The 16,090-nt window shown below is 38.7% G+C and overlaps 1 protein-coding gene across 2 annotated transcripts in view; it reads left to right on the top strand.

Moving 5' to 3' along the window:
- Positions 1–16,090, top strand: part of NYAP2 (neuronal tyrosine-phosphorylated phosphoinositide-3-kinase adaptor 2) — a 295,588-nt gene that overhangs the window by 189,217 nt on the left and 90,281 nt on the right. For both annotated transcript variants that reach the window (XM_077488199.1, XM_077488200.1), the window contains one exon: positions 14,263–14,564. In XM_077488199.1, coding sequence (XP_077344325.1) covers positions 14,263–14,564 — 302 coding nt within the window. The remainder of the gene's footprint in view (positions 1–14,262; positions 14,565–16,090) is intronic.

The raw sequence follows: 16,090 nt of genomic DNA, 5'->3' as shown, positions 1-16,090 counted from the left end.
GAGCATGCGTGGGCTTTTGTCAGACGGACTTGTGTACACACGATCAGAAAGTCTGACAACAAACATTTGTTGGCAGAAAATTTGAGAACCTGCTAGACAACATTTGTTGGCGGAAAGTCCGACAACAAATGTTTGATGGAGCATACACACGGTCGGACTTTCCACCAACAAGCTCACATCCAACATTTGTTGTTGGTAGATCCAATCGTGTGTACCGGGCATAAGTCTTATACGATTTGGAGTGAGATTTTGTGATGTTACTACTGTGCTTCTCACTTTTCTCCTTACTGTATAGAAAACCAGGGGACCTGCAGTGCAACAATTTCCCCTCTTCTGGTACATTTATTCTGTGTTTCTGTGCTTTCTCCACCATTCTTACTGATAATTGATCATTACCCCATTAGTTATCTGATTGTCAGGTATCAAGGGAGCAACTCTGACAGTAGAGAGGAAAGTCCTGCTTCTCTACCAAGTTGGCTGCCTCTACACATAGACACATAGACACAATACAGAAAGACCAGCTAGAGGAAGCTTATGCCATACTGGTGACTAATGAAGCACAAGGCCCCGACTTTTGATTCCCTGTGGGTTCAGATATTGGCAAACCACAAATTCCACTTCAAACACCATAAAAAAAAAGATTTATTACACACTATGTATCACACAACAAAACATTAGAGTGCTGCATACAAAAGTCAGCACCCACAGACAGCATACCTGCCTGTCATTGCTTTTTTTTTGAGAGGCAAATGCCCAACTTTTATTTTTACTTTTGCAATAAGGGGGTAGGCGAAATGGTGTAAGATACATTTGTTGCACACTGTTTTTGCACAACAATACATATTTTGTAATAAAATAAAATAGAAAAAGTTAATTTGATTTTTTTGTCTTCAAATTAAGAATAATTCAATAAAAAAAAAAAAAAGCAGTGGTTATGTGTGTGTGTGTGGGGGGGGGGGGGGGGAGCAAAACAGCTAGCAAGCTGATACAGCAACACTAGTCCTAACAAGGGGTTATGTGAATAAATTTGTGAACCTGGGAGGGGGATTTCAAGCCCACCTGGGTGCAGTGTTGCAGGTAAATTACACTCGTTTCCATATGGGCAGTTTTCAAATCCAATAGCTAAAGGTCAATTCTCGCAACTTGATTACATTTTCACAAATTACTTTTTTATGGTACTAACACACTGGTGGACTAATTAGTCAAAACTTTGACAAAAATGTTATAGCCCAATTCCAGCTAAAAAAATGTATTTGGTTTTTCAGATAGACTGGAGAAAATGTCATTTTTTTATTGGTCAGTGTCCCTATTGTGGAAAGTTCCTCTTGCTTAAGGTTAGGATAGGAACTGATAAAAATGTCTCCAATAGGGACAGAGACTAAACCAAAACACATAATTGTATTGGTGTGTTGCCTTCTTTTAGCAAGACGAATGCCCGCACCATTCCTTTTTCTGGTGTAGTAAGGAAAAATCTCTTTACTAGGGTCACTGGCAATGAAAAAATATACCAAGGAAAATTTTAACCCCGTTCCACTTCATTTAGAACTGAAAAAGAAATATAATTGCCACACATTTGCCCCTAGGGAATCATGGGGATGAGTATTCCATTTTACAATAGAAAAGCCTAAAGATAGTCAAAGGATGAGTGAGGATTTGTTATCTATTGCTCCTAACCTCTCTGTCACATTGTTTCAAAGCAAAAAAGACCTCAGATCAGACGGTAACAACTTGCTTAGTGAAGCAATTACAAATATTGCCTACACAGGGTTTAAGAGCCACTGCACTTGGGTGGCTCTTTACCATTGACTTTAATGAAGACTGTGTCTTCTCAGACACCTATAAAAAAAAACATGCTCTCCTTTAAAGTTTACAGAAATAAATGCACATGCGCAATTATAGCAGCTAACAAGGGATGAGAAGCACCTTGCCCATGTAGGCAGCAACACCAGTACTGGGAATTGGCTCATCTGAGGTCTCTACAATTACATATGTGGGTGATCAGGAAGGTGAGGCGGATCTATTTGGGTATTTAGTGCCCTAAAGCTGTAATATTTTTTTTTTATTATTATTAAGCCATCTGAAGGCTCTTGGGGAATCCAAAAGCTTGAATCTTAGAGCAATGCTGTAGGAAGCAGCAGTTTAATAAACAGATGTAAAGTTAGAAGCAATACTGCAAAACAGGTTCCAGATCACAAAAAAAAAAATCTTGCATACTCTATAGAACCAGCATTACTAAATGGCCTACTGTGGTCCTAATGCAGAACGAATTACATTCCTACCTGGACCACCAAAGTTACACCACTTAGGAGCCTGAACTCTTTCACTCTTGCCTGGCTGCCCTGTAGGTCCCACTCCTGTTTATTTTCCTCAGCCACCACATGACAGAGGATCCTAGGGCAGGAGCTGCAATCAGGTGATTGGTTACTAGGGCACTGGGCAGTCCTAGTAACTAATCACAAGCTTGTTAACAAGAAAAGTTTGGCAGCTCCCTCCATTTGTCCAGCCCTAAGTAATGTAGGACTGTGTGTGTGGATGCAAACTCTGCTGTGAAAGGGAAAGAGGGGTGAGGAAACTGTTATGAAGGGTGGGGGAAGGGGGCTAAGGATACTGCTGTGAGGCGGGGTGAAGGGGGCTAAGGACACTGCTTAGAAGGGGCTAAGGGCATAGCTGTGAAGGGGGCAAAGGACACAGCTGTGAAGGGGGGTGAAGGAGGCTAAGGACACTGCTATGAAGGGGAGTGAAGGAGGTTAAGGACATTGCTACGAAGGGGAGTGAAGGGGGCTATGGACACTGCTATGAAGAGGACTACGGTCACTGTTATAAAGGGAGGGTGAAGGGGCCTAAGGACACTGCTGGAGGAGAACTGTGACATAAAGGTGGGGGTTGCAATGTAAAGTGGGGTAAACTGTGACATGGGCTGGGACTGTGACCTAAAGGGGGTCTGTGATGTGGCGGGGAAACTATGACGCAAAGAGGGGGATTGTGATGTAAAGGGGGTGGACTGTGTTTTGGGGGTCAACTGTGATGTGAAGTGAGGCATTGATGTGAAGGAGGGACTGAGAACACTGATATAAAGGTGGTGGTTGTGATGTGATGTGGGATGGGGGGAATTGTGATGTGCAGGGGGACTGAGGACACTGATGTAAGCAGGGGACTGTTATATAAATATAGTGTCTTGAAAAAGTAATCACACCCCTTGAAATTTAACACATTTTGTCATGTTACAACCAAAAATGTAAATGTATTTTATAGGGATTTTATGTGATAGACAAACACAAAGTGGCACATAAGTGTGAAGTGAAAGTAAAATGATAAATGATTTTCAATTTTTTTTACAAATAAATATGTGAAAAGTGTGATGTGCATTTGTATTCAGTCCCCCTAAGTCAATACTTTGTAGAACCACCTTTCACTGCAATTAGAGCTGCAAGTCTTTCTGGTATGTCTCTACCAGCTTTGCACATCTAGAGAGATACATTTTTGCCCATTCTTTTTTGCAAAATAGCTCAAGCTCTGTCAGATTGGATGGAGAGCATCTGTGGATAGCAATTTTCAAGTCTTGCCACAGATTCTCAATTGGATTTAGGTCTGGACTTTGACTGGACCATTTTAGCACATGAATATGCTTTGATCTAAACCATTTTATTGTAGCTCTGGTTGTATGCTTAGGGTCATTGTCCTACTGGAAGGTGAACCTTCACTCCAGTCTCAAGTCTTTTGCAGACTCTGATGCTGCGTACACCTCTGACCGTTTTTCCGATGGAGTTACGACGGAGTTCCGCTGAAACCGACTTGCTTACACACGATCACACCAAAGTCCGATCGTTTAGAATGCGGTGATGTACAACGTGTACGACGGGACTAGAAAAAGGAAGTTAAATAGCCAGTAGCCAATAGCTGTCCTTGCATAGTTTTTGGCCTCTTGGAATAGCATACAGACAAATGTTTTTCCTGATATGAATTGATTCCATCAGAAAGATTTAAAACATGATTTAAAATACATTCTATTTCTAGGTCCGTCAGAATTTTCAAAAGAAAAAGTCAGATGAAGCCCACACATGATCGGAATATCCGATGGAATGATTCCGTCTGACCTTTTCTGCTGGAAAGTCCGACCGTGTGTATGTGGTTTTCTTCTAAGATTCCCCTGTATTTGGCTTCATCCATCTTCCCATCAACTCTGACCAGCTTCCCTGTCCCTGCTGAAGAAAAGCATCCCCACAAATTGATGCTGCCACTACCACTACTGGAGATAGTGTGTTCAGGGTGATGTGCAGTTTTAGTTTTCCGCTACAAATTTAGGCCACAAGATTCAATTTTGGTCTAATCTTACCAGAGCACCTTCTTCCACATGTTCTGTGTGTCCCCCATATGGCTTCTCGCAAACTGCAATAGGGACTTGTTATGGCTTTCTTTCAACAATAACGTTCTTCTTGCCACTCTTCCATAAAGGCCAGATTTGTGGAGTGCACGACTAATAGTTGTCCTGTGGACAAATTCTCCCACCTGACCTGTGGATCTCTGCAGCTCCTCCAGAGTTACCATGGGCCTCTTGGCTGCTTCTCTGATTAATGCTCTCCTTGCCTGGCCTGCCAGTTTAGGTGGACGGCCATATCTTGGTAGCATTGCTGTTGTGCCATACTCTTTCCATTTTCAGATGGTAGATTGAACAGTGCTCTGTGCAATGCTCAAAGCTTGGAATCATTTTTATAACCTAACCCTTTGAACTTCTCCACAGCTTTATCTCAGACCTTTCTGGTGTGTCCATTTGCCTTCATAATGCAGTTTGTTCACTAAGGTTCTCTAACAAATCTCTGAGGGTTTCACAGAAGAGCTGTATTTATACTGAGATTAAATTGCACACAGGTGGATTCTATTTACTATTTGACTTCTGAAGGCAATTGGTTCCACTAGACTTTAGTCAGGGTGCCACACTTTTCAGATATTTATTTCTAAAGAAATTGGAAACCATGTTTCCTTCCACTTCACAATTATGTGCCATTTGTGTTGGTCTATCACATAAAATCCCAATAAAATACATTTACATTTTTGGTTGTAACATGACAAAATGTGGAAAATTTCAAGGGATATGAATACTTTTTTAAGGCACTGTATGGGGGCTGTGATGTAAAGGATCTGAGCAGTTGCACAAAGATGCGAGTCAGACCTCTGCTGGAAGTAGATTTTACAGGACCTCCAAGAATTTTAATTCAATATCCCTGCTTTATAATAATGAAAGCTGCACATATAAAGGCTGCCCCAAACTCTTCACAACAATGTCTGTGACTATATCAGGGTAACATGTGGCTGCATCACACAGTCTCTTTAAAGCTCAACATGGAGAAATGCTGAGAATTAGGCTTAATGTACACTGGACGTTTTAAAACCTCTCCTGAACGATTTACCTTGACATATAGTAAACGATGTTTTAAAAGTCAGTTTTGCCCCATTTACATGCCACGTTTAGATGCATTTAGTCATGTCTGCGTTTAGGAGCGTTTTTAAATATATATATTATATATATATATATATATATATATATATATATATATATATATATATATAAAATTCAAATAATCAAAAATTAAATCTCCATTAAAAACGCCTGTAAACAAAATGCGAGTTACCGCGTTTGCACGCGTTTACAAGCTGTTACAGGTATTTGGTGTTTCAAATGCCTCTGAACATCTGTCCTGAATGCATTTTTTTGCTTTCCAAAATATGCTTCTAATCTCAACTGCCTAGAAACTACTATAAATGACCCTGTGTACTGATAAGATAACATCGAGGTGAGCCAAACTGCTCCTAAAAATCTGTTTGCCAGCAGCAGTGTTCATGAAGCCTAACTGCTTCAATAAAGTAATACAGAGCACAGCTACTTGCAATTATGTTCATAAACCACATGCCTCACAGTGAAGTCCAGGGTATCTTGGGGAACACAGGTAAACAGATGGAAGGAATCCAAGGACAAAGCGCCACCCCACTAGAACTGGACATCTCTAGTAGCAACCGGGGAGGTTCTGACAGTGGAGAGCCTCTCACCTGGCTGTAGATCACTTGCCCAGCTACTGCTGTCTCATCAGGTATGGCTTGTATGTGCTGCACAGTGAAGGAAACAAAGAACCGTATCTTCTCTGAAAGTGTCCAGAACTTTGTGGGAAAAGAAGTTGAAGAATTTCTCTCCTGCATCTAAACATGGTGAGTAAATGGGCACCCCGATACACTGGCATGAGCTTAAGTAGGATGGACTCCCTTTTCTGCTGTTCAACTTTCCTGTCCATTCCAGAATAGTTCTACCCATTATGAAGGGAGTACACAGAAGTGCGTGGTCACCGGTATAAGCAAGGACTCTTTCCAACTCCTCTTTACTCCGAACATACCACCGATGCCAGCACTGCAAACCACAGTCCCATAGCAGAGCATCCCGATTATTATCATGACAAATGAGTCACACTGCCACTAGCCACCAATGTAATGGGGGGGCAAAATGGAAAAGGTTGACTACGGTTAATGTCAAGTGTTATGATTTCAAAGTATATGTGGGTTCAAGGAACTCTTAAGGCTAAATAGACAAATGCAGAACTACCCCATCCAGATCTATGTAAGTGCAGCCATTGTAGGCTTCAAGCTGTTCACAGATTTGATTTCTTATTGGGAAATTCTCTTTCAAGTATTGGAATGGAGGATTGTTTATATCATCAGTGATATTTTATACTTTGCTAGCTTACAACATAAAATATAATTGTGAAATCCTCCATTTAATTTTAAATAGCAAATTTCCAATTCATGGAAATGTTGTTTTATCCATTATTTATGTTAAATTATGAACATTTGCTGATTGCACGTTTCATAGTGCATGTCAGTCTTAAAATTCAAAAACAAATGCAAATTCTTTCATTTACATTAAAGTGCATCTAATACATGAACTGTTTATTTGGTTAACAGACCCAATTTGAAAAGGTAAGACAGATACAATCAGACACGCAGACATATACAACCCTATTTAAAACTTAAAACTTACAGAGAAAGTATAATCAGTTAGGTAGGACAAAATTAAGCAAACAAAACTTCCACTAAACTTAATAGCATAAGCAGTGGCTGTATTCATACCTTTGCATTTTTGTTTGATGTAATTTCAATTTAAATCAATAGAAACACATCAGATTGTATCAGAGCATGCCAATGTAAGTTAGCACATGTTCATGGGCATTGAAAATGCAGAACAATGCATGCTAACACGGATGGGTGTTTTGATGCTCTTCGGTTGATTTCAATGGAAACTGCATCAAGGGAGAAATCACATTTAAAGTAAGTCCAAAAAAAAGTTATTTGCAACTAGCCTGCCCCTATGAGAAAAGGTAATTAGTTAATGATATCAACATAAAAAAATGTGCTCTGCTTTTTGAAGTACCCATCTACCATAGGCTGGCATACTTGTGGCCCTATGGGATATAAGACAATATGCTTTGGGTGCACAGATGGTATCTTTGAATAAGAGCACTCTATTTTTTATTTAACCACTTGCCGACCACCCTAAAGGCAGCTTTACTGCTAGGATGGCCATGCTGCGCAGGATCACATATATATATATACATGATCATGCACTTCCATGTATCGGGCACGAGTGAGTGTCGTCGTGCTGTGATGCTGTGCTCCTGCTGTGATTTTACACAATGGGAGCTGATAAGCGGGTCCCGCGAACCCCATGTCCGTCAACACCCATTGATCATTCAGTACACAAGGCTGAATGGCGATCAGCCTATGTAAACAAGGCAGATCGCCGTTCTGTCAGTGAGGAAGGCATGGATCCTGTGTTCCTGCAAAGCAAGGACATGGATCTTTGTCTTCCCCTATTAAAAGCACCACCCACACTACAGTAAAACACCAGCTAGGCAAACAGTTAACCCTTTGATAGCCCCTGATGTTAACCCCTTCCCAGCCAGTGCCATTACTAATACAGTGATCAGTGCTAAAAATATGCAATGTCACTGTACTGTTACTGGTCCCCAAAAAAGTGTCAATAACTTCAGTCTAATTTCTCCTCTGCAATATCGCAATCCCGCTATTAGCCACTGATCTCTGCCATGACAAGTAGAAAAAAAAGAATAAATACAAATGTTCTAAATATATCCCACAGTTGTGTACGTTATAACTTTTGCGCTAAACAATCATTTGCATTTTTTTTTTTTACCAATAAAATGTAGCATAATACATATTGGCCTAAACTGATGAAGAAATTTGATTTATTAAATGTTTTTTTTTTTATCACAATATAGTTTATTAAAGAGAATAAAGTAAATACATTAAATGTTTTATAGCAGAAAGTAAAAATGATTGTTTTTTTTTTTTTTTTCTAAATTGTCAGTCGTTTTTTGTTTATAGCGCAAAAAATAAACAATGCAGAGGTGATCAAACACCACCAGAAGAAAAACGGACACAAATATTATTTGGGTACAGTAGCCCATGCTTGATTCACTGTTCTATATCTGTGAATTATATTAAACAAATTAGGAGAGTATAAATTCAAATGTCCTACTGGTTATCCGGTGCTCTGGAAATAATCTGTTATGTATTACATGGTTATATGGAAAACAAAAATTGTAAGCAGTAAAAAAAGAAAAAAACTGTATATTCAGGTTACAATTTACAAACTTAAAAAAAAAATCAATAAATGTAAATTTGACTCAAGCCTTGCTTTGTTTTGGGGTTATGAAAAGTGTATTTTTAAAAAAGAAATCAATTTCTTATAGAAAAGTCTGCCTTGTTAATAATGACATTTGGGAGACTGAACTAACCTTACCCTGTTCATGACCTTGTTTGGCCTCTTATGCAAATGAATCTTTCTCAAGCAGAACACATTTATTTGCATATAAAATCAGGCAATGACATCACAGAGGAGACAAAACAACACATCGGAATATTTATCTCAATTTATGGATACATTAACAATTCCATAGCAGTAAAATGACTGAAGTTTTTATTACGTTTGAAAGAGCAGCAAAGATTTGCATGTTATCATAGATTAATCATACTATTGTGCTTTTAGACATTTAAACACTGCAAATAAATTGTACATTTAAATGATTTTGTTTTAGATCTGAAAACACTAATTGTGGGGAATTGAATTACGATTTACTTGTTTGAATCTTAATACACACTGCGTTGTATAATCATTTTTTTAAGCTTTCAAAAAACAACAAACAATATTATTCCCTCCATAGCTTGACCTTTAAAGAGATTCTTCAATGGTAAAGGTCAGTCCACCCAAAACGGATATTATATCTGGGCCCCTAATGCTGGGTCTACACTTGCTTTGATCAATAGGTGGGGGGTTCCACTCTCTTTGGATTGAATTGGAATTCGTTTGGGAATTATTGCAGAGATATTTTACAATAAGGGGGATGGAAAATATAAGACTAGGAAAGTATGAATCTGTTCTATGCATAATTATGTGTCACATCCCATTTAGAATTCATTGCTTGAGGGATTCTAGTTGCAAAACATGAACATTCAGTAGACCGCTAATCTACTAAAATCTCTGCTTCTCACTGGATTCTCTATCTTTTCAATGATCTGCATTCTGCATGTTCATAGACCCTGTATTTGAATTATGTTTATCTATTCACATGGTGCTCTTGTTTGTTATATTAGAAAGATATTCACCAAAGTGATCATACACGCCTAGTTGTTCTGCCAACATTGTATTTGACAAAAACCACAAGAAATTACACAGATTGTATATTTTATGAGACAATTAACTTCTGTAATTGTTTGATGGTATAAGATCGACTTGAACTATATGAATAAAGTGATTGAGGATGTCTCCTTTCCCATCACACTTAAATAAGTCTGTAGAATGTAACCGTGTAAATGGTCTTCTTTTTTATATCTAAAATAAACTAAATGATAATGTATTTCTTAATGGTAGCGCATTTTTCGAGGTAAATCATAACAAAGACATTGCTGAAAGAGGATTATATTGTTCTTTACATTAGATATACACTATATTGCCAAATGTATTGGGGTGCCTGCCTTTACACGCATACAAAATTTAATTCCATGTCTTAGTCCGTAGGGTTCAATATTGAGTTGGCCCACCCTTTACAGCTATAACAGCTACAACTCTTCTGGGAAGGCTGTCCACAAAATTTATCAGTGTGTCTTCTTTCAGAAATTAATTTGATATTTTCAGGGCCTTTAGTCTAAGATAATAACACATTTAAAAGATTAAACTAAATATTGGTTTTATTGCCAGATATTCTCTTGATTGCATTGTCTATATACTGCTGTTATTCAATTGCAAATTACATTGAACCCCTAAGATTTTTTTTTTTTTATCTTATGAATATCTCAATGAAGGTAAAGACTTTAACTGTGATAGTTTGAAGGATCCACCAATTCCATTTTTTTTTCTTATTCTAACTTACAACAATATCAACAAAACATAAATGTGATATTTTAATAAACATGCATGAATTAGATTCTGTATATTTTTAAGCTTGAAACAAGTCAAATATGTCATAAGAAAATTGTGTAGCTCTGAAAATAAATGCTTTCTGACAGTCCAAAGCCCAGAATCCATATTCATATAGCATTATGATATGCAATAATTAACATTTCTCTTTAACAATCTTCTAAATTGATTTTATGGCACTTAATAGATGCAGCCAATTAGACATCCACGTTTCCTTCCTGTCAAATGTTATAAACTGGGATCAACACCTACAATTATTTTACACTAACTGCATGTGGTCTCCTTTATTTCTAAAAGTGCTCATAAATCTCTTTGTGTCAGATGGAATCACTTGTAAATAAAGCAGATTAAAGGGGAGATGAAATGCAGTCAGAAGCTCCAAGGACACATGTAAAGATACTTTTTTATACAGTATGTTTACCAGCAACATGATGAATGATTGAGAGCATGGCAGCAGACAATTCAATATCATTAGAAAAGGGTATTGAAAAGTATAGCAATCAAAGGGAAATACGTCAGCCAGAAATATTTATAAAGCATATTGTAAACCAGTGGTCATTGTTTGTCTAAGCATTCCTTAAAGTGAGCAGCCACTTCCAGCGCTATGAGTTTGTCTGTGGTTAGATGCAAGATGAGCAACAGCAATCCCAAATGCTAGTCGAATGCAACCCTCCAGGCATGGTTATCCAAAGTGATACTACAAAAACAAATGGACAAGGTGCACTCACCTAGTGCATTATCGAAAGCATTTATTTAGTGATAAAAATGCTAAAAATTAATACTCACAAAGTAGCAACTGATAAAAACCAATGCCACAAGATACCATGTGGACACACATACTCCAGTTGCATCATAGGGGTGTGTAGCTGACACATTTGGGGGCGCACCCCTTTCCTTAGAGCTAGGCTACTCATCATGACATGTTGTGTTTCATTGGCTTTTATCAGTTGCTACTTTGTGAGTATTAATTTTTAGCAGTTTTGTTATAAATAAATAAATGCTTTTGATAATGCACTAGGTACATGCGCCATCTTGTCGTTTGTTTTTGTAGTATTCCTTCTGAATAGAAACCTTAGCAATGAACCTCTCTTATCTGCTTCCATTTGGTATATTAAAGCCAGATCTAATCCAGCTGCATCCTGCAGAGCTTCTTGGCCATCCAGATCTGGCAAGATGGCGGCTTGAAACAGCTCCGACACCATCCGGAGGCATCCTCCCTTTCTGAGGGCACCTGTAGAGTCCTACGGCCACCCCAGGTGTAGCATCTACTCCACTTTACACAGCAGAGTGTGACCAGGTAGTGAATGGAGGGCTTCAGGCACTTTGTGGGATACTGGTGCCAGATTTGGCAAGATGGCGGCTTGAAACAGCTCCAACACCATCCGGAGGAATCCTTCCTCTCTGAGGCCACCAGCATCCCACAAAATGCTTAGAGCCCTTCATCCACAACTGGGCTAGACTCTGTTGCCTAAAGGGGAGCCAAAACTTCACCTGGAGCTGCCGCAGGACTTTGTCTCTCAGCCGGCCAGTCCCGGCAATATGGTGGCTTGATTCGGATTCGACATCAGGCAGCATCCTCCTACTCTGAGGACACCAACTCCCCATATAGTGCCCTGAGTACTTCATCTTCCACCCAGCCACACTTTAATAGGCAAGAAGAAGCCAGAAATCAAGACAGGACAGCCACAAGTCTCACAAAGTAAGCAGGCCTGTACCAGCAAGATGACAGCAATGCCTGCACATGGAGCCATCACTCAGGCAGGCAATCCAGAAAGGAACCAGTCATCCCAGCAACCTGCCTATATGGAGGACTTCACTATCACCTCAGGTGTCCCCTCCACTCTGCAGGACTGTGACTTTTCAAGTGAATGAATGAATAAATGAATGAATGAAATACTTATATAGCGCACAATGCGAACTGAATCGCCTCTAGGCGCTGTGAGTCCCTATTCTTCTCAGGATCCTCTTTAGACTGGGCCATGGGAGACATTATCTCTGGTCAGAATAGTCTGCAGGCCTCCGTTGAACTGCCAAATTCCCAGTCCATAGCCCACCAGCCTGCTTATTCGAGTGACCCCATTATCTTGGCAAAATTTTCAGCTTTATTAGAAAATGTACTGGAAAAAGCCAGCAAGAGAATTACAGGTGATTTAAAACAGGAATTCCAAGATCTGGGCTCCAGAATTAATGCTATTGAAAACAAGTTTGATGTGACAGTAGGCAAATCAATTTAAAATATGGATTGCATCTGTGACCTGGAAGCAAGCCTAGAAGAGACATTGATGAAAATTGAAGATTTAGAAAATATGTCTCGCAGATATGTCTGCATTCGCAAACTACCAAAGTCAATAACATGCCCAGGAGGCCACCACTGTGCTGCTGACCTCACTGCTCCCTGATATACCCTCCCATAAATTGGAACTGGACCGAGCTCATAGAGCCCCCACAGCTCAACTCCCCGAGGGTCTTCCTAGGGACATCATCATGAAACCCCACTTTTACACGGTATGCAAAAAGCTCACATATCGCCATTTATCAAATTACTTGACCATGAAGTGCAAATATTTGCAGATATCTCCCCAGCTACTGTGCAAAAACACAGACCTTTAAAACCTTTGTTCCATCCATTACAGAAAAAAGGCTTCAGATACTGCTGGTCGTTTCCCTTTCACCTTACATTTCCATACAAAGACAAGTCATACTCATTTTCCATCTTCTCGGATGGAGAAGCATTGCTTAAACACCTGGATTTCATATCCACCTCACCACCAACATCACCAGGTTCCCACACCTCTTCTGCCCCTAGAAGGGGTGGCGGCAACGTAGACCGTCCGGTTTCACCATTGTGGCAATCCACCAGGTCCACCAGAAGCCGGACATGTCATCAGTCCAGACCAGCCGGAAAATAGAAAATTTTACTTTTATTCCCCTCTACAAAGAGGTCCTATTTACCCTTGTTCCTGGGTTCCTTGAACAGACTTGTTAAAGGCATTTACAGTTACTATAGGAGTGTACGTTATGGTAATGGTCCAGAGATTGTTGTTTGCCTGTTGTTTCCTTTTAATGGAAGCTGTGATTTGGTGTGCCACAATGCAAAAAAGGAGAAAGGCTCGTGCTATGAAAGTCAGCTAAAACATAATTTTATTATTGCATGTGAACAGCAGTCAAAAAGAACACAAACGCGTTTCGGTCATTGGCCCTTAATCATGGCTAATGGCCTGATGGCCAAAACGCGATGGCTTTCTTTTTGATTGCTGTTCACATGCAATAATAAAATCATGTTTTAACTGACTTTCATAGCACCACCCATGAAAGCATATTGATATTATCATAACTCACAAAAAACAGCCCACTGCTTACATCAAAGCAAGGGAAACTTGAGAGGAGTACTGCGGCAGAATGCTGTTATGTTTTCTGGAAGCTATGTACAGTATCCTGCCAGTCCCTCCCACCATCCATGATCTTCCTGCATTGCATAGAGAAGTTCTAAAATAGGCTATGTAATAAAAACTGAAATGATTTGATGAAAAGTTTTAGCACATTGATGATGAGAAAATGTCAGCTTTAATAGAATTAGCCTAATATGAGATGTATTTGAATATCACCTAGACTCGTGTTTTGCCAAAACTTCATTTGGAAAATTATTAGGCAGATACGTAGGTGGTCAAAATTGTTATTAATAATATATTATTTTCTGCATTGATGTTGCCTAAATTAGATTTTCTATATTTGTTAGAAGAATAAAACTAGAAAGAGTAGTTATAATGTGTTTTTTTTTTTTTCTACAGTCTTGGTGGAGAAGTAGTAAGAGGAAGTGAAGGGAATTACGTCAATAAGCATTTCCGCATGGGATTTATGACAATGCCTGCACCCCAAGATAGGCTACCACATCCATGTTCTAGTGGATTTTCTGTGCGCTCACAGTCCCTCCATTCTGTCGGTGGCACTGATGATGAAAACAGCAGTTGTTCCCGCAAACAACCTCCTCCAAAGCCAAAACGAGATCCAAACACAAAGCTAAGCATTTCATCAGAGACTGTTAACACTGGAACGCTAGGCAAGAGTCCAAAGTTCACAGACAGGACAGATGGTAAGTGATATGTCTCATATGTTCCATTTCCAAGGAACATGACTAATGAAACAATCCTTCACATACAGTATGTATATATACAGTATATTTCAAGGGTTCCTACAGTATTAAATAAAGATTAAGGGAATCTAATCATAAATGGCATGGGTTGTTATAGGTAACATTTATTTCTGACAAAAGTCAGGATTTTAACACATAACAACCAGGCGATGTCATTTTTTTTATTTTTTAAGGTAACCCTATCATCAAAATGCGTAAATTTTCATGAAAATTTCATGAATCATTAGGGTACATATTAGCATTGACAAATGCTATTTTAATAAAAATAAAATGTAAAAAACATGAAAAAATGTTATTTCTTGACATATTAAAATAAAATGCATCTGCTCCTAAACAACCTAGCCTAGGCTAAAAGTACATGGTCTCTTTCTACAGGGCAGGTAAAGTTTTTTTTTTTTTTTTTAGTCCTTCTGTCTCTTTCAGGTCAGATTTATAGATTACTATACATCAATGCACTGTTTAACTACTAGAAATGCTTGTATTGATTATAATCGACCATGGCCTCTCCCAATTTTTTTACCTTGAAGGAACCCTTTGAAGTCTTTTTCTGGTCTTGAGGAACACCTGCCAAAAAAAAAATAAAAAAATATTTTTAGTTAAATTTTTTAGTACATTAGCATGAACAGTAAATTGTAGAATGTTTTGAATATAGAAATAAGTAATATGTTATGCCTAGCATATTTGACACCCAGGGCAGGATTATTTTGCACCCTCCTGCTCTGTAAAACAAAACCCTTAGTAAAATTAAATGAATAACAACAATAGAAAATAAACAGTGAAGTAAAACTGATGATGTCCCCTAACATTAATGGTCAGTGTAGAAGTGCACCATTGCAGTGCAGGTAGGAGATTAATTCACCATTGTTTACTGCTGAAGGAATCTCTAGCAACCTCAGTAAGATCCCAAGGTTCCAGGGAATCCTAGCTGTCAAAAAGCTGGTCAACCAAATTATTATCTTGCTTTTTTTTAAACAATAATACAGGGAACAATGGTGACATTGCACATATTACCTAATACAATTTTTATTTCCAGTTTCTAAGGTCATGTATAGGAACAGTATATATATTCTCTTGACTGACAAAAGAGCTTTCATACATGCACACAATCTATTTGGCTACATGTTCACCTTTGCATACTCAACAGAGGCTCCTGGCAGAGGAGGAACAATAGCAGTCAACTAGGAAAATTCCTTTCAAGTTTTCAGTGATTGGTGAGAAAAAGGGTATTTTCAGAATCTTCCCAATATGATTGTTATGGGCCAGACTTGTATATGTCAAATACAGTATATATGGGCAGCCTAGCTTCTGAAAAATAATGCAGTTTTCATGCTGTAAATGGCCAACAAGCACCAGTGTACTTTTTGCTGTTGTAACATCCTTGATTTTAGCTGATGTTGACCATGGTGGAAGTATAGAGAGTATGACTTTACTGCATATCCAATGCTACAACATTTTATTTAAAGGAG

This window comes from Lithobates pipiens, unplaced genomic scaffold, assembly GCF_037356315.1.
Source record: "Lithobates pipiens isolate NorthernLeopardFrog02 unplaced genomic scaffold, aLitPip1_a1.2 Scaffold_18, whole genome shotgun sequence".
In the NCBI taxonomy this organism is placed as follows: domain Eukaryota; kingdom Metazoa; phylum Chordata; class Amphibia; order Anura; family Ranidae; genus Lithobates; species Lithobates pipiens.
Note: the sequence above shows the minus strand (reverse complement) of the source record. Positions and strands in the feature narration are given on the sequence as shown.